Here is a 20,020-nt window from a genome sequence, read left to right as displayed (position 1 = left end):
GAAAGAAGAAAAAGAATTAGGCAGTAATGTGTGTGACTGTATGTCAAATACTCAAGGACATGGAACAGGCCTTGCCTATTCATGTTTCCATCCTCATAAACCAAGCAAAACAGGTGTGAATGTGTGACCCAACAGGAAGTCACATGTTTGAGTGTACTAAACCCCCGAACAGCTGTCCCCCCAGTCATGTGTGCTGGCATGCTAAGGGGCACTAAAACAGGGGCTGCTCTTTATGCGGCTTGGAGCTTATGAGTGTTTGTTGAGTCTAATATAAGCACAGACGTAGAGAGAGGTTATTTAAAAACACACAAACCCTTTGGCCTTCCACTCATTTGAAGCAGCTTCTACATTTTATAGTGAACAGACACACTTTAAATAACGCTGACCCTGTATGCATGTGTGTTTTAAACAGGTGGAGATCGAAAAACTGGACTACCATCACTACCTCCCCCTGTTCTTTGACGGACTGTGCGAGACAGTTCACCCCTATGAGTTCTTCGCACGACAGGGCATCCATGACATGCTGGAGCATGGTGGCAGTAAGATCCTGCCTGTTATTCCACAGCTCATCATACCCATTAAAAGTGAGTGTCATTAGGATGAAATCTGCTTCCTAATGCTCTTCCTGTCCTATAGAATAATTGCTGTCCAAAGTAACTAATTATTATTATTATTATTTTAAGTCACAAAATCTTTCAATGGGGGTCAGTCTGTCCTACAGAGTATGCACTTCATCTTAAAGGAAGGGAAGAACAGGAGAAGCATTCCAAAGCTTGCCAAACTAAAAATGGCATTAAATTAGTAATAATATTACAGTATTAAGGGAGGCCTCCAAGAGGCTACCTTCCAAAACTCTAAAGCAGTCACTCTCCATAAATCTGGCTTATGGAAAGGTGGTAAGAAGCAAACCTTGAAATGCTGAAAATGCATATTACAGCTGGAGTTTGGCCAAAGGCATGTGAAGAGCTCAACGGTTTGAAGGAGAATCCAGTGTGATGAGAGCAATATTGGGCATGGGTGCTTTATTTTTTGCCAGGGGTTCTTACGATCCTGTGTAAATTATATAATATCATTTTTTTTATTCGTTTTTTTGTGAAAAACGTTTTTCCAAGCAAAGCAAAAAGACCCCTTTTATAGAAGTTTGAACCGTTTGTTATAATGTGTTTTTTTTTTTATTTATTTTTTTTTAATTTATTTTTTTTACAATGCAAGTTTTTATTGGTTAATTTTTGTTTGTCTTCCTGTTTAAAAAAATGGTATTATACATGCAAGGTACATCTTACTGACAAAATAAGCTTCTTTCAGGCAGAACTTAGCATACATTAGAAAATCATGGATAGGAGAAGGAATGGATTAAGCTAACTGGAGGGGGAAAAACACAACAAATACTGACCTTACACACAGCAAAGGTCACATTGAAGAGAATAAAAACAAGAAGGTGAAATTTTGCACTGGTCAAATCGAAGTCCAGAATCTAGAATAAATGAGCTCCTGTGGGATGATTAAATGAATCCATTCTTCTTCTTGATTGCAAGATAGATAGATGGATGGATTAGAACACTTTTTCTTCCCTCTCTCACAGGAATGGCTGCAGGAGTTAAACTAACGCAATTACTGAAGTGTCTTAATGTTGTGCTCCTGTGGTATTTAGAGAAGGAAAAGGTATGTGAGGTCGTTCATTTTTAGAGACTAATATGAGGGAGGAATTAACGGTTCCTTTATTTAGAGAGATTTAGAAACAGATCTTCACTCCTCCAGATGCGTCACACACCACAAATTACTGAGCACTCCTTTGGTGCAAATGTCTCACTGATTGAAAACAGTTTGCCGTGTTTGTTTGGTAATTAGAATTTCATAGTGTGTTATACAGATATAAGATAGCAGGAAGTAAGTGGAAGTGATTGGTAAAGTACAATGTACAGCTACCACTCTTATACCTTCAGGCAGGCTTTAAATGCATCATAACATCAATAATATTTGATAATTCAAGGGGCAACCAATATATATTTATTGACAACAAAAGCTTATTTTTCAGTAGAAGTCAAATCATATGGAAAAATAGATATTTATGAATGAAAATGCTTCTTTCAAGTGGTCTGTCATTCTTTTGACTAACCATTGAACCACAGGAATATGGGATATCATGCCAGTTGCAGATGAATGTTTTTTTGTAGTATTGAATTGATGCTTTCTTCCCAGCATACAGAGCCTGTGAAGGAAGTGATTTTTCAACTATGGATGGAGAAAAGGGAAAGTTGTTTACAATCAGAGTTGTAAAATGGCAAAACTATTCCTGACTTCAAAATGTTTTTGGACCTTCTTTCTTGTTTTCTTCATCTCTCTGTGTTGTCTGCAGATGCTCTCAACACGAGGAGCAGGCAGGTCATCTGCACCACGCTGAAGGTTCTGCAGCACTTGGTTGTATCAGCAGATATGGTGGGGGAGGCGCTGGTCCCATACTACAGACAGATCCTCCCTATCCTGAACATCTTCAAGAACATGAACAGTAAGCAACTGATTTAAATCTGTAACTGCTTTTGGTTTTTATAAAAGTTTTTTTTAGCTTTTGAAATCACTTTTGTGAAATATATACTGTATATATCAAGTGTAGCGTTGGTTCTGGCAGGTCATGTTAGTCAAGCTTGTGTCAGCTGACTCTTCAGCTGATCCTCAAACCTCCCTATATGGATGTGACACCTATCACAGCACCCATATATGAGGTCCTTCAGTATTATCAGCTGTTTAGTGTTGCTCAGTAGCTAATTATCCTCCTCTATCCCCTGCTCCTCCTCTCATCCAGTCAGGATTCACCCTTCTGATCCCCCTTTGAATCAGACTAATTTCTAAAATGTTTATGTTAAATGATTGAACATTAATGATACCTGCAATAAATTCATGTTGGTTCTTCTCTATTTACCCAACTGGAGTTATCGCTGCACTCTCTGCTGTCATTCATGCTAGGCTGCATGGATGCACAGGGAGTTCTTGCACAGAACAGAACCATACCCCTAATCCAAACTGTATGCTAATTGTCAATCATCTTTGATGACAGTGGTCCTGACAGAAGTATTTTTAATCAACAAATCTCTCAAGACTGTGTAAAAACAAACAAATGGTGGTCTCAAAAGGGATGGTTTTATGCACAATACACAGAGGCGTGCCTTGGAAAAGTGACTTATTGTTTATATAGAACAGCAATTTTTACTTCTATAGTATGTTTTGTAAGACTACATTCAGTGCTTTTTCTGCTGCTTGGTTTTACGTTTAACTTTTTTTTTATTTATTTTTTCTGTCTCTGATCTGCCCACATAGAAAAACACTAACAATTAACATTGATTTTGCATTGATCCCTGCGGCCCTTGTCTTGCTGGAGATCAGTGCTTGTTTTTCAGGATCCAAGCCTTCAGCTGTGATCTTTAAAGCTGGTCTCAGATCAGCCGACTTTGGCACTGCTCTGAGTCACTCTTATTGAACATTCTACATCATTACAGAACATTTATGCCGACTTTCTACATGCCAATACAAGAATCTACATCATCTGGCGACTGCATTTCTATTGATTGTGTAGTTATATTTGTGTCTCTTTGTCGTCTGATGTCTTTCATCCTTTTAAACATGGTGCTGAGGCCCGATGAGCATTCTGTATGTGTCCTGGTTTCGGACCAGTTCACGCTTCCATTCATTGCCTTTGTCAGGCAGACTATAGGCCTGCCAGACATCTTCAGACGTGAGGACAAGCATTGTGGATCAATCACCTCATCACGGGCTTAAGCAGCCGAAATGCTGCCACCTCACTCCTCTGATCAATATCCAATTTGAATCTTTTGTCTTCTTAATTCCGTTACATTATCTGCTAATGTTTTTTTTTGAGCGAAAGTAGGAGCACTGGAGGAGCAGAGAAAGCTTCTCTCATTAGCTCCAGGCTCCATATTAATCTCCTCTGTGAATTAGCGGTAGGAAAAGTCTTTTAAGTGTTTAATGCCTGGTTTACAAGTCAAGATCAGGACTGGTTAAATTGGTTTGCCTTGGTTGTACGGCACTACTCTGTGCATCTTGTGAATTTAGAAATGAGCAGTTGCTATTTTTATCTGCAGATTTAAAAACAAACCTTTTAGTTCTGTGCCATAGTTAAGTAGTCTGATTATATGAGATAGAGAGAGATGTTTGGAGACTTGCAGTTTATTGAAGCTGGGCTAAAAATTAGTGGTCGACCAATATATGAACATTTAATTTAAGAAACCTAGCAAACTCCAGCTGTGAGATCTTGTGAAGTTTTTATCATTTTTATCCAGCATGATTGCGTGTTCTCTGTGTGATGGTCGGTCCGTGTGAATTGAATGATTTGAACTTTAAACTCGTGATTTCTCGCACTTTATGCATTATATTATATGATATTATATTATATTATATTATATTATATTATATTATATTATATTATATTATATGTTTCTCAATTATTATTATTTTTTTAAGCTTTATAATCAATAATTATCCAGAATCCAATTTTTATGGAAATTTTTAAATGCTTTTGTTCAAAGCGGCTTACGGTAAATGATACATTTTGTCAGTTTATGTTCTCTAGGAATCAAACCCCTGATCTTGGCATTCAGAGCTACATAAACCTTGCAATTTTTGGTTAGACCGTTCCTTTAAAAATAAAATTTGTGGTAAATTTGTTCTAGGCAGAACTCCTTGACCCTGGAGTAGTTATAAATGAACTATTTCTGTATGCGTTTCCCTAATGTTATTCCACTCTGTTTAAATCATTAAGAGTCTGGAAGTTTAACCCCTTCGATCAATATGTAGCACTGACATCTTGCTGTGTCTTTTCACTTTCTGTGGGTTTCTAAGACTTTTGTGGTCACTTGGGCTTCAGGTAAGCTTGATTTACCTCCTGATTAGCCTGCAGCATTTTCACTTGTGTGAGTGCGTGTTTGTGTGCTGCTGTACTTCAAACTACTGAAAATGCATGCGAATCACAGATGCAGTTTACACGCTTCTGTTGTTTTCCGGCTGGGATGATTCTTGTTGTTAATCAAACATGGTGACGTCTCTTACGAGGGACAGATCTGCTCCATCATGCAGTAGATTACACACACACACACACACACATACGGCAGTAACTTAATTTCCTGCCTGCTTGCCTCTGTCCAGTACACACTCCTTGAGGAGAACACACTCCCTGCTTAGCAGGACGCTTCCTGACAAATGTGTCTGAACAAATGTCCCGCTAATGATGCTTAACGACCCCGAGCTGTTCTGCCGTTAGCCTCTGCTTCACTCCTGTTCCCTGCATGCACGTGTGTGTGTGTGTGTGTGTGTGTGTGTGTGTGTGTGTGTTTGTGTGTCTTTTTTATTGGCCTGCATTATCTTTGAGCTGTTAGTCTGCTTTCCACATTAATCTGCTCCAGACCTGCTGTGATACACTCTTTTTGTTCCTATGAATCTTCCTGCTGGGAATGCCGATGAGCCTGATAAGCACACACACACAGTAACATATATAGTGAAGTTTTATTTAGAAATAAAAATACTATTTGTGTTCATGAGGTGGTAGTTTCAGGGGTGTAGGGGCTGGTGATATATTATCTTGGTGGCGGTCTGGTAATGTTGTTCCTTGTATGTGGATGGCAGAGGTGCTATTAGCCTCAGGTGTGTCTTATCACACGTTGCCAGTAGAAGTTTGTACCTCAATTTAGCGACCTCCTACCATTGTGAGACTGGCTCTGGAGGGTAACAGCCACTCAAGGCAATGCAGACCTTATATAATGCAAATGCAATTCCATATACACGTAGCTTCACATGTTTTTGAGTGATTAGCAGGCCTAGACAGAATCTGTGGACTTGGGGGATTTAAAACTGGATTTAAGCATTTTTTGGTAAATGTGTTAAATGGAACAGAGAGTGTAGGCTTATACTTCTATTGGAAGCTAATAGTTTATTTAAATAAGCCAAAATATTTAATACATTAAGACAGAAGTCACAAGTGAATTTTTGTTAAAGAAAAGACCAGGACTGTTGCTTAAAACTGCATGGCCTGGTGTTGAAATGTATATGGCTAGTCCAAGGTTTTTCAAGGCCACAATAAATGGCCCTTTTGCAAGGGGACTCTTTCCTAAATTATAAAGGCCATATATGTATCAAGAGTCATTTATACAGTACTTTAAAAAATACAAATATTATAAATATTTGTAAAATATTTACCTTCTATTACTTTGACAATAAATCTATGATAGTCAATTAAAAAATAAAAATACTTGATTATTTTCACAGTTTCTGACTAGTCTTTAAAAAATCAGAGTGAAAATGTGCATTCTAATATGTTGGTAAAACAAATGTTATTAAATAAAAATAATTAGAATAATAATTATAATTAATTTATAGAATTTTGTGAGTGCATATATATATATATATATATATATATATATATATATATATATATATATATATACATATATATATATATATATATATATATATATATATATATATATATATATATATATATATATACATATATATATATATATATATATACATATATATATATATACATACATATATATATATATACATACATATATATATATATATATATACATATATATATATATATATATATACATGTATATATATATACATATATATATATATATATATATATACATATATATATATATATATACATATATATATATATATATATATATATATATACATATATATATATATATATATATATATATATACATATATATATATATATATATATATATATATATATATATATATATATATATATATATATATATATATATATATATATATATATATATATTTTTTTTTTTTTTTTATACTATTATTATGCCTATTTGTGACCCCCTGGAGATTCCCATATCCCAGTTTACAAATCCCTAGACTGTAGTGTGCTTGTGTGTGTGTGTGTGTGTGTGTGTGTATGTATACAACTTGGTTGTGTGTGTATGCCTATACTTGTTCAATAGAGAACATCTGCCCATATTGCTATCATATCAAGTGCTAGTCCATGTTTTTGAGAGACTTTGTTTATCACTGCTGATACGATACCCTCTTCTCCTGTAAAAAGTATATTCATAAGAACATGCTCGCACAAACACAAAGCAATACAATAAAAGTTTCATACCCTGCTCCCTATGAGCTCGTAATTTTCCCGTCTATGTCACGTGTCTTCCTCTCATGGGGGATTTGAGCCAATCTGGTCTCCTGCAGGACTCTTACAGCAATGATGAATTCATCATCTCAGCCACTGCTGCCCCCAGAGAGAAGAGAACAGCTCTGCCAAGCCCACCCTCATGCGTACGATTCTCCCTGTGCACACCTGACCTGTCTCAGCATGCTTCATAGCCCTTAATGATGCTGCTTTAACACAGCCAGTCAATTTATATATGTTACTGTACATATAAATTGTATATATATATTGAGCAGCGGCTCAAATTTAAAGGTCAATTGATTACAGCCCGGACTCATCAGTACCTGACTGTCTCTGCACACATCAGCCTATTGCTCACATACACACACATGACATCATCCACATGTGTTTCTGCCTTTATTTCTCTTACTCTGTTTTTTGTCTCTGAATTTAATTTCCTTTTTTTTATTTCTCTTTCTTTTGTGAGACACTGTCCATGGAAGCCTTCACAGAGAGTATTTTATAAGTATTGTATCATATTGGATACATATTGACTGAAATTGGATATTAAATTGTTCATGCACATTTTCTATTTATAAATTTCGATCGCCTTTGCCATCTAAAAGTTAAATTAACCTCATTTAAAGTTCTTTAATGATTTAAACTAATGATTTAATAAAAGTGTTACGTCTTTATCAAATCTCAAAATGAACTTCACTTTAAATAAATAATTTTTATTTATTTAGACAAAATGGTGTGTAATTTTGATATCGACCATAAAATTAAAGTAGCAATTAGGCCTATGCACACTTTTGGTTTCATTTTTATTGTTCATTTTCTGTTTTGCATGCTTTAGTTTTCCTTTTTTCTCATTTTCCTGCCAATAGTGAGTACAATTCAGAATTTGAGATTCCGTTTTCTGTATTGGGTAGCTAAGCTGTTTTGTGAGTTTAATAAGTGTGTGTTTGCTAACGGTTAACTGCTAACTTAAATTCATCTAGTTGATATTATTCTAGAAATATTCTAGTAATCTAGAAGTATCAAACTTAAGTGCTCTGAGTTGTCGAGTGATCTGATCTGGGCATTGAGTTAGTTCAAGATGGAGTTTATGTGTGTGCATTAAATATTCTCTGTATTAGCAATTCTCTGTATTAGACATTCAAACACTGACTTGAATGCTGTGGTCTTTTAAAAATGAGCGATGGGCTCATTCACTTTCTTTTGCTCTTTCTATTGATCTCTCCTGGCTTTAAGACTTTCGATCTGTGTTTGTATTAATCTGTGATATGCCATCATCTGTTGTGCTTTTATCCTAAAGTTTTCAGCTATGTTAATGCGGCTCATTTTTGAGACACCTTTTGAGCTGAGATTCCTGATTCAGAGCACCAACACTGCTGCTTCTGTCTTCATCTGATCTTCTCACAGATATGAATGTGCATGCAGTGTTCCTCATAAGGGATGCATACGTATGAGCACATACTTCTGAAGCTGCTTCCATGCACACTCAAATATGTGGTGTAATAGTGCTTTCATGAGCTAAATGAATAGGCGGTATTTTAAATAGTCCATCTGCATATCCATTGACTTGAACTTGGATCTGAGGCTGTGAGAAATCTTGTTTGAAAACAAGGCTGATTAATTTGCACAATAAAGAACAGTACAAGGACTTATAGTTCATAATGGCACATATGGAGGCCCACAAAGAAATGCACTACTATAATATAAAGTCTATTATATAAATCTCTACATTCTTCTTTTTTCTTTTGAGTATGTGTGTGTGTGTGTGTGTGTGTGTGTGTGTGAGAGAGAGAGAGAGAGAGAGAGAGAGAGAGAGAGAGAGAGAGAGAGAGAGAGAGAACCTGGCCTCTGGTAAAATTATTTATTAATAACTATGTTTTATTGTCATGTAATTGAATTGTGTATTTTAAAAATGTTTAATAAATTATTTTTATTAATTTATTTTATTACATTTATTATTTATATGTGTTATATTTAGATTTAAATATATTTAATTTTATAAGTTTTATACATTTTGTAATTCTTATTTCTTTAAATTTTGTATAATTTAGAGAAATGTATTCTAAATCACACACACACACACACACACACGCACACGCACACACACGCACATTCGTGTTTACTTAGCTGCTATTTGGGGACATTCCATTCTGTAGGTGTGGTTTTTATATTGTACAAACCGTATATTCTTTCGCCCTTCACCAACCCAACAAGAGACTTCTGCAATTTCTAAAACAAACTTTATTTAGTTTATTTTTAAACCCATTTTACAAATAAAGATGTCCCCAAAGGGAGGTTTTTGGAGATTTTGTCAGATTTAGCTCACTTTTGGTACAAATTTTCCCCCAAAATATGTTAAGTAATATAAAGTAGTAGGGAGTGATGGGATGGCAGCAGTTTATGAGCTGCTGCAGACACAGTAAAAAAATCTCCTATGACCCAAGAGCAGCTGATCACACCATCACACTCTTATTGAGAAAGAGAGAGAGAGAGTAGTACTGACACCTGACCAGACCTGCCTCCATATGTGGTGAGAAGTAAAACCATCTGTTCTAGAGGGCAAAATGTTCCACACCTGAACCAACTCAGTATGTGGGTGTGTGCATATAGTCTTTGAATTTGTACTACTCTTCAAAAGTTTGGGGTCGCTAAAATATTTCCTTTTTTTTTTTGAAAAAAGTATTTTCTGCTCACCATGTCTACATTTGTTTGCTCAAAATACAGTATAAACAGTAATAGCATGAAATATTATTACAAATTAAAATAATGTTTTCTATTTTAATACATTTTTAAAATGAGATTCATTCCTATTATGGCAAAGTTGCATTTTCAGCAGCCATAAATACTCCTGTATTTAATGTCCCATTATCGTTCAGAAATCATTCCAATATGCTGAATTGTTGCTCAAGCAACATTACATATGATTGTGAGTATTGAAAACAGTTGTGCTGCTTAATTTTTTTTGTGTGTGTGGAAACAGTACTGTATTTTTCCAGGATTCTCCAGAATTTCATGAATATAAAGTTCAAAAGAACAGTATTTATTTGAAATAGAAATCGTTGTATAATAATGTATTTACCCTCACTTTACTGCCACTTTTGATCATTTTAGTGTAGCCTTGCTAAATAATTTTTAATTTCTTTCACAAAAAAAAAAAAAAATACCGACCCCCAACTTTTTAACAGTAGTAGAATTAATTTTATTGTGTCAAAGGTATCAAACAAACCAAACTCTATTTGATTAGTTCAATTATACTTGAAAGCAAGGGTTTATGACATATCCCTATAGTGTCTTTACTAAAATGTTGAGTCTCATGATGCAGCATATCCATGAGCGCACACTAGAGACTTACACACACACACATATATACAGTAATACACACAACCAAACAGAAACGCAATACTCCATGATAGATGACTTCTGTTCCTGTGGTAAGCTAGTAAACACATCGGTCACCACTGACAACGCCATCTGTGCCTGTACTATCATACGTACGCAATTGCACAAACCACACACACACACACACACACACACACACACACACACATACACAGTGTCTCATGTGACAAAGCTTTTAAATCTGTGCAGCTACTATCCAGACTCCATTTCCACTCTACAGCACCTGTGTGTATCCTTAATTCAGTGTTAGCCCTCCAGTCCAATGCTTCCTCATTCACTACCACCTGAGACCCAGACACACACGTACACACAAACTCCTGACAGCAGGCAGCTGAAGATGGTTCTATTTCAATGCAAATAGCATCTCATCCACAGGGTTGAGGTCTCTAGATTAGATTTGTGAGTTTTCCGTCTAGCTGTACTCTGCAGCAGGGACTCCGTTAATCAGCTGGATTGACTTCTTCACGCCGTGGATTCTGTTTCTGAGTTGAGCAGAGTTTGGTTTAATAGACTGCCGATCCCTCGCCAGACCTGCTGAAAGCACGACCCTTGCTGAGAGCTGAGCTTGACTCTCTCTAATAGTGACTGGAGTAGATAGGCCCTGTTCACACCTGCTATTAAAATCCCATGGCAAATGGACAGCCGAAACAGATCACATCTTTACATGTTTACATCTTGTTTTGCTTCACAGAAGCATTTGGCTATTCACAGGGGTGCACAAGCTTTTCACTCTTTCTCTCATAAGAGCATCTCAAGACCATTCCTCTCACTGCACAGTGTGACCCATTAAATATAACTATATATATATATATAAAAAAGTAATAATAGTAATAATAATATTTCACTTTATTTAGTTTTTTTTTTTTTAATGATAAACAAAATAATACATAAATTGTGATCACATTATTATATTTTAAAATAAGTTTTAGGGAGTAAGGGAGTATTGCCTAAAATATAATTATTTTATAGTAGACTTCAAATAAAATGGTACTATTTACTTTTTTTTCTTTTTTAATATAAATTTTCATCATTTACATACTTAAGCAAACTTTTATCTCGCCGGGTTGTCAGCAAATTTGAACATTGTTAATGAAAGAAATGTCAGTTGTGCTTTGAAAATGGCAGCGGATAGCTTAGATTTATGCTTCCAGTTTGAATAGAAATTTTATACAGTATTACAGTTTGTTGATCTAAAATGATAATTGTACATTAACAGCTGTCAACTATGTATGCAAATCAGCAGTCAGAACTTATTTACACAACTCATTTTTTATTTTGGTTCTGCATGCACCCCTTGTTATTCATATCTTTTGCTTTAGTCTGCCAGTAGGAAAATGTACATTTCCAAATATTACTTGCAAATACTGTTATATTCCATAAAGACTATATACAGTACATATATTTTACAACTTCACTACATTAGTGTCACGGTTTGGTGAGGGAGGACCCAGATGCAGAATGAACAGGGGAAACAGAGTTTATGAGCAAAATGGGAACACAAGAGGACAAGGCAGGAAGACAGTCCACACAATAGGCTAGGGCAGACAACAGGCAAGTTGAGATGGGATAGGTTCTGACTCCAAGGCAAAAGGAGACTAGGTAGCACCTCAAGGAACCGCAGGCTAGGCCTAGGAGATGGCAACACTTAAAGCACAGAAACCAGGGCGGACTCGGGAAGCAGGACAAGAACCAACTTGACAGACACACACAAAGACAAGACCTTGCAAAACAATGACTAGGGAGGATAAACAAGAAAGAAAACTGAAAGTGAAACAACAAAGTAATAAAATCAATTCTAGAAATAAAAAAACTGAGACCTATGAAAACAAAAAGGATAACAAAAGGGAAAAAGCTCAGAATAAAAGGACTAGAACTACAAACAAAATAAAAAAGACAAGACGGTGACCTTGCGGATAACTAGAACATTTTATAAAAATGAACCAAACCAAAAGGTTTAAGAACTAAAAAAATAAAGAACTGAACCTCAAGACTAAAACTAGGCTATTTACTTAATTCAGGAAAAAAAAACTATAATTTATTCTGTGTGGGTTGGGGGCAAAAACCAGACCGGATGCAAAACACTGACATGCAAACTCCAATAAGACACAAGCAAGGAGCATGCACATGACCCTCACACAAAACTAACCAGCAAAGACAAGAGGGAAATGAGCACAATATAAAGGGAGCAGAGCACACAAGGATCAGGTGTAGACAAATAAGACTAAACAAGATTTATTCATTTACTCTCTTTTATGGAATTGCCCCCCCCCCCATATCTAAAGATGCAGGAAAATTAAGCTGTTTATGTTTCAGAAAAGCCTCTTTGTCAGGAATTAGGTTTTGGAAGAGCAGATTGTACTAGAGAAGTTTAATGTTCAGTGTTCTTGTTCTCATCTTGTATCCTCAATCACACAGATTACAGCCAATTAATCTCTCACCTTTGTGCAACTCCCACAGGAATCTGACCTAAATACATCAAGATGAGTTTTTAATCTGAGTGTGTATGATAAGGACAGTCTTCAGAAGGCTGGTGCATGAGTCTCAGAGTGGGCTTTGATGACCAGACCTCTGGTGGAGCTGTGAAAGATCTCATTTGATATCAGCATGAATCCTTCATCTGTCACACAGCAGTGTGGTGTGATTCAAGCGTTCTGACTTAGCATTAAAGCAGAGAAATTAGACAAATTAGGCTTGCAGTTGAATACTAATCTTCATAGGATGTAGTCAGATGAAGATATCTCCCATGTATGTATCTCTGTTACTAAATTTAAACCAGGCTTAAACATTTTTTTTTAATCTTCAGTAATTTTTTTTTTTTTGTACTTTTGTTTGTGCTTTGGCATAGAATGTCAAAAATAGTAATGCAAATATGTTGTTAAACCAACAAAAGAGAATGGTTTAACAAATAATTATAAATTAAATAAAACGCAGGAAAAAATGTTTTTATAATGTTCTGTTTTTTTAAGATTGGACCCTTTTTTTAACAAAAGCAATTGATACATGACTCAAATGTGTAGAATGTCCCTCCCGTCCCGTGTTTTACTTTCATTTCCTGTATCCTCTGTGTGTGAGAGAGAGAAAGTAAAAAAGAGACTGGGCAACAACTACAAAAAATATTTGAATAAAAGCAAGAATTTCCTAAGAACGTGTCTGGCCTGGTGAGGGCTGATCGGAGCTCAATGCCCAGAGCTCCACAGCTGGCCCCTGACCCACAAATGAAGAATTAGCAGAACAGCCTGGCAATTAGAGCCCAAATCCCTGGGCAGAGCAGGAATGCCAGAGAACATTCCTGCACTGGGAACACCTCCCCAAACCTCTCCAATTTGATCCAGACATAAAACACTCTCACATGCATGCAAGACTAACCCCTGAGAGTTAAGAAAGTAAGAGGGAGTGGGTTGAATGGCAAATAAAAGACTTTCTCTACTCCCTTTCTTCCTTCTAAAACCAACCAGTGTTGATGGAGGACCTCTTTGCTAAAGAGACCAATGTGGAATGGTCAAGGCTAGTTTGTTTCTGGTAAGAAGAGAAGAGGATGGGACATAGTCATTTTAGTAGTTAAGGTTTCTCTTTGAGAAGCAAGCTGAGCTTTTTTTTTTTTTTTTTGCTGTAACACTTTATAGAGTGAGAGAGAGGACAAGAGAGAGATCAGTTGCAGTGATAATTGCATGGTTGAGGTGGACTGAGGTTAATGAATCTCTCCTTCATCGCTCTGACCTTTCTAGTATCAACCCTCTGTTCATTCTGGACATTTTTAATGACAACCTTTAAATAATTTATCTAACTTATTTCCCTTCATTAGCCGTCGACTTTGACATTTTCCCACTCCGCCTCAAATCTTTCAGAGAATATCGTCATTGATTTTTTTTCACTTGATATTTCTTCAATCATGATTCCATTAAAAATGAAGTTATCACACACACACACACACACACACACTTTCTCTCTACAGTGCATGGCTGATGTTTGAACATGCAGGAGACGTTTATAATCAGAGACTACTGTGAGCTCATTAAACCTGGAGTATTGCAAACTATGAGAGAGAGAGAGGGAAAACATTTATTTGGAATGTACAGACTCTGTAAATATTATCAGCAAGTAATGATCTACCTCTGTGTACAAGTATAGAGGGTGAATATTATCACATACCTAAATGCTAATCTAATCTGACCTAAGGTTTGTTCAGCTGATCAAATGCTGTTATTGTCAATTCTGCTTGTTGACTTTTTAAATTGTCAGCTAAAATGACCTAACTGGTGGCTACTATATATTATTATTATTATTTATTTATTTATTTTCAAATTAAATCACTTGTGATTGGATGACTTAGTAGCATCAGTAGGAATGGACCGAAAATTATGATATGATATTATACATTTTAATAAAATAATAACTGCTGTCTTGGAGTTTCCTGTTTATTTATAATAACTGCATACATGTCAGCAACTTTCATATGTGTGAAAAAAGTGTATAGAAATAAAGTCAAAATAGAAATACCTATATTTAATAGAATTTAACAAAATAAACATATTATCATATGAAGGATGATTTTACACTGAAGTAATGGCTGCTGGAAATTCAGCTTTGCCGTCACAGGAATAAATTGCATTTCAAAATATATGAAAAAAGTGTTTTTAATTGTAACAGTATTTCACAATATTACTGGTATTTTTGATCAAATAAATGCAAGCATAAGACTTCTTTCATAAACATTACAAAGTTTTAAATGGTAATATAAATTCAATTATAAATATGCGAGCATATTTAAAATAATCAGTTTAAGATTCTAAATATAAAAAAAATATATTTAAGAAAAAAAAAAAGGTTTACATTTATAAATATAAAACATAAAATTCATTGTCGCATTGATTAAAATTTACAGGGCAAATTCAAAATCTAAACTACTGCCCTGACCACAAACTGAGCCCTGAAGGTGAATTAAGATTTGTTTCTGGCTTGTGCAAATCTTAGATTCTTTCATGGCTGGTTGCCAAGGTTTTTTGGCGTGATGAGTTTGTTATGAGGTTACTATGTGGTTGCTTACAAGTCTGTGGGATCTTTATTACCAAATGAAACTCATATATCTAATAAATGTTTAAAAGAAAGCAGAAAAAGACTGTAGAACGAGAACAAGGTTAAACTTATTTAGAGATGAGATTGAGAAAATGAAATGCAGAACTACTCCTGATTCCAGATGTGGACCTGAAGGGAGATTTGATTAAACTCCTCTGGCTCACAGTCTCAGTATGACGGGAAACTCTTGTTGGGAGCGGTGGGAACTCCTGCTGTTTCAGACACTCTAATGACTCTCAATAATCAGCCAAACTCCCTCAGGCTGTGTGTGCTTCCATCTCAGCTTTTCACTGAACTGATCATTTTCATGATAAATGGATCAATTAGAGAGACGGTCCATTCTGGCCATCTTTCCTTGCGCTGGACATCTGTTGTAGTTTTGTTTATTCTGCACTTAGACTTTGAGAGGATACTCCAGAAAATCTGCTTCTGGCGGGAAACGCAAACAGTATGCTAGTTTGCACGCTTGCCCAACTTTACCCGCGCTCAGCGAGGGTGCCATCCATGTCCATGTGCCATCTTGTATTGAGGTTCTCAGATAAGGGTTCAGATTCTCTTGACAGATGTTAAGCACAGGAAGAATGAGGAAATTACAGAGAGAACGGGAGAGGGAGAGATTAATTAATCAACGCCATATGCGGTTGCATGAAAGTTGAGACAGCATCTGTACGTTCACAAACAAAGTAACATAATTAAACACACTGCCATTTATGAGGTACTGTACTGCTGTGTTTACAGGCTGATTTGATTTCGGTGAGTAATAGGGCTGAACCTCAGCTCTGATTAGAGTAAACAGATCTCTTCTGATACTGAGAACTGAAAGGAGAAAATGCAATACAGTCAGTAAAGAGAGAGAAAGTATCCAAGTTCAACAATTCCATGCCAAGATGGACATTTCCTAAATTCCTGGCTCGTTAATTGTGTGTTTAGTGTGTGTGAAATGTGTAAATATTTATAAGTAAATTTGAAAATTTGAAATATTTTATTTTAGTATCTTTATCTAGATTTTAGCGTTTATTGTGATTACAATTAACTTCATATTAAAATAATATATCTTGTCCTTATTTAGATTTAGTAAGTTAAAGGATGTGTGTTACTGTAAGAAATATTGGTTCACAGATTCATCTGTGGATGACTGTCGTGTCTGAAATGTGTTTTGTTTTCCTGGGAAAGCACAGCGTACACACACAGATGCCACTCTAACCATTTGGATTTAAATCAAGTTGTATGACGGCTTTTCAATTGAAGCAGTGAAACAGATGGAAAGCCTCAATGAAACATGAAATGCAGCAGAGGGTTTGGGGGGGATTCTGTCTCCCACCCCCTCCGCCATTCTTTCATTTTCTGCCTTCTCACTTCTCCCATCTTCTTCTCTCATCCCACCGCCAGTTTCCGCTATTACACACATTCTCGTGCTGTAATGAAATATCCTATTTCTGCAGCTGTTGCATTTTCTGGACAGCTTCCCCAGAATGGAAGAACCAATATTTTTGTCATGAGTGTGATAAACAGTTAGAATAGAGGCCTTGTGTGTACAATCCAGACTATTATCTCCTGTACTGACTTTATGTGTCCAACTGTACACGGATGTGTTCCATTCAGCATCGATTAGAGAAATTCTGAGGCAACACTTTAGTTTAGCGACCAATTCTAATTATTAACTTATTGCTTATTAGCATGCCTATTATTAACATATTGGCTGTTTATAGCCATTAGTAATGGCGGACAACCTAAGAACATCACATTAAACTCTACAGGACTCAGTTAACATGTTGAATTCTAAAGTCCATGACAGTACAATTAGAAAAATATAGGATAAGTATGGCATGTTTGGCAGGCTTGCCAGGAGAAAGTCTCTTCTATCTAAAAAACACGGCAGCATGGTTTAGGCATCTGAACAAACCGTAAGACTTCTAGAACAATGTCCTTTGGACAGACGGGGAAAAAAGTGAAGTTGTCTCGGCATAATGCACAATACCATGTTTGGTGAAAACCTAAAGAGTGTATCAGCACAAACACCTCACATGCTGGTGGAGGGCTGATGTTTTTGGGCTTGTTTTGTAGCCAAGGACATGGGCACCGCACAGTCATTGAATCGACCGTGAATTCCTTTGTATATTAAAGTATTCTAGAGTCAAATCTGAGACCACCCATCTGACAGCTAAAGCTTGGCCAAGATTGGGTGATGCAACAGGACTATGATCCCAAGCGCACCAGCAAATCTACAACAGAATGGCTGAAAAGAAAAGAATGTGTTAATTGTGACATAATTAACATGTTTCATATTTAAAAATGAAAATGTATTTCTCAAATATATACTATACATATATATATATATATATATATATATATATATATATATATATATATATACTGCCATTACAAAAGATGAGATTTTTTAATTATTATTGAAATAAATTAATACCTTTATTCAGCAAGGAAACAAATGTATCAAAAGTTACAATAAGGGCATTTGAAATGTTACAAAAAAAAATTTTTTTTTCAATTGAAATGAGATTTAAAAAAAAGGAAAAAAATATTATTTCTTCCACAAACAAATGACTCAGTGTTGTGAAACAGCATTCGACTCGCATGAATTATCAAACACAACTGAAATTCTGTTTCATAACCTATAAAACCTGTTTGAGAAGCTCATGAAATCTGTGCCAGTCTACATGTTCACACACACACACACACACACACACACACACACACACACACACACACACAATTGATTGGGAATGTTGATTAAAGAGCAAAGATAAACACAATTGCTACTCATGCTTTAGGGTCATTAGTATTCAGGTCTAACCATCTACTCCCCAGTGGATGTCTCAGCAATGGCTGCAGGTAACAGTTTTATGAAAGCACAGGACGAGAGAGGTAGAGAGGGAAGGAGGGAGGGAGAGAGAGTGAAACGCTTGCCTCTTTTTCTCCCAGAGAGAGAGAACAGATTAATCCTGTGATTTCAGATGCCTGTATCTGCTCAATAGGGGAAATTACGGCTGGCACAAGGCTCCATTTTCATTAGAGTCCAGACTACATATATATTCAGGCTCTAATTGAGGCCAGGGCCCTCCTGCTCTGTAATCGGGCCCTCTATAACTGTCTGTTAAGTACTTTCTGCTCTTTTCCCTGGGTTTTAATGATTTCTATGTGTAGCGGCCCATGGCTGTTTAACGGATCACTTCCTGCTCAGCATGTCTGTTCGTTCTAAACAAAGTTCAGTGGAATGAAGACGTTTCATCACTTTTGGATTCGCCTTTGAGAGATTTAAAAAAGAAAAGAGAAGGAAAGAGACTGCAGATAGCTTGCACATCTTTCGTATGCCAGATTTAATGAGTAATGTTTAGCAGAATGGGAGAGATGCATGCTGGGAGAATTTTCAAAAAGCCTGTTTTTGTGCTTTCAAGACCATATGTGGATGTCAAAATGATTAGTTCTAGTTAAGCTAAAGACTCAACATACACAAAAAGCACATGTCACATGTACACACTGTACAGAAATAACAAGAAAGAGCTAAAAACTGACTGAAGCTGTAAACAGACGTCACAGGAACTCATGAAGCGAGTCTCCCAGACTCCCCAGTGCATTTCACTAGTTTCAGTGTGTGTGTGTCTTTGTAAAATGTGCATGTGTGTTTAGGTCTAAATACAGTGGTCATGGTTTAGGCTGCTGCTAAATTTGGAACTTGTGTTTGGAGCTTGAGGGTTTAGAGGGGTACGAGGAGGCCGTACCTCTATTTTTATATCACATTACTGAATATGCACTACAGTTTTTTATTTTTTAATGAAGACTCTTATGTTCACCAAGGCTACATTTTTATTTATTAATGGCATTTTAAAGCCTTAATTATATTATGTTCTTCCAGCTTCATTTATTAAGCATTAGTATTCAAATGTACTAGCAACAGCATACAATTTATACGATGTATTACATATAAGTAAAGCAAGAAGAAACTGTTCGGACAATACTGTCTTACATTTATGCTCCCAAAACATGCTGGCAACAAGAAACACCCTGGAGTTTTAGTTGTCAACACAAAATGATTAAGTAACTGTGGATTGAATATGATGTAATTAAGTTGTGAAATGTAAGATGTAGCTTTGTTCATTTGTTCAAGCAGCAGGCAAATCTTTTTAAAGTGCATTATAAAAGCACAGAGAATCCACAGGAGGGTTGTGGGAGATGTAGTTTTTAGGCTCAAGTGGAGCGAGAGCTGAGCTGAAACAGGAGAGAAGAGATAAGAGCAGCAACGTCTGAAGAGGGGAAAAAATGAGTAGAAATGTGTCATAAATTGTCTGTGGCCATAAAAGATGCAATTTGGCCAAAGATTCAAACTATACACCAGCCTGGGCACAGTGG

At 36.0% G+C, this 20,020-nt stretch overlaps 1 protein-coding gene across 1 annotated transcript in view; it reads left to right on the top strand.

Annotated features, from left to right (window-relative positions):
* Positions 1 to 20,020, top strand: part of pacrg (PARK2 co-regulated) — a 93,350-nt gene that overhangs the window by 53,929 nt on the left and 19,401 nt on the right. The window contains exons 3-4 of the mRNA XM_052581253.1: positions 413 to 584; positions 2,357 to 2,506. Coding sequence (XP_052437213.1) covers positions 413 to 584; positions 2,357 to 2,506 — 322 coding nt within the window. The remainder of the gene's footprint in view (positions 1 to 412; positions 585 to 2,356; positions 2,507 to 20,020) is intronic.

Source organism: Carassius gibelio, chromosome B17 (assembly GCF_023724105.1).
Source record: "Carassius gibelio isolate Cgi1373 ecotype wild population from Czech Republic chromosome B17, carGib1.2-hapl.c, whole genome shotgun sequence".
NCBI classification, from domain to species: Eukaryota; Metazoa; Chordata; class Actinopteri; order Cypriniformes; family Cyprinidae; genus Carassius; species Carassius gibelio.
Note: the sequence above shows the minus strand (reverse complement) of the source record. Positions and strands in the feature narration are given on the sequence as shown.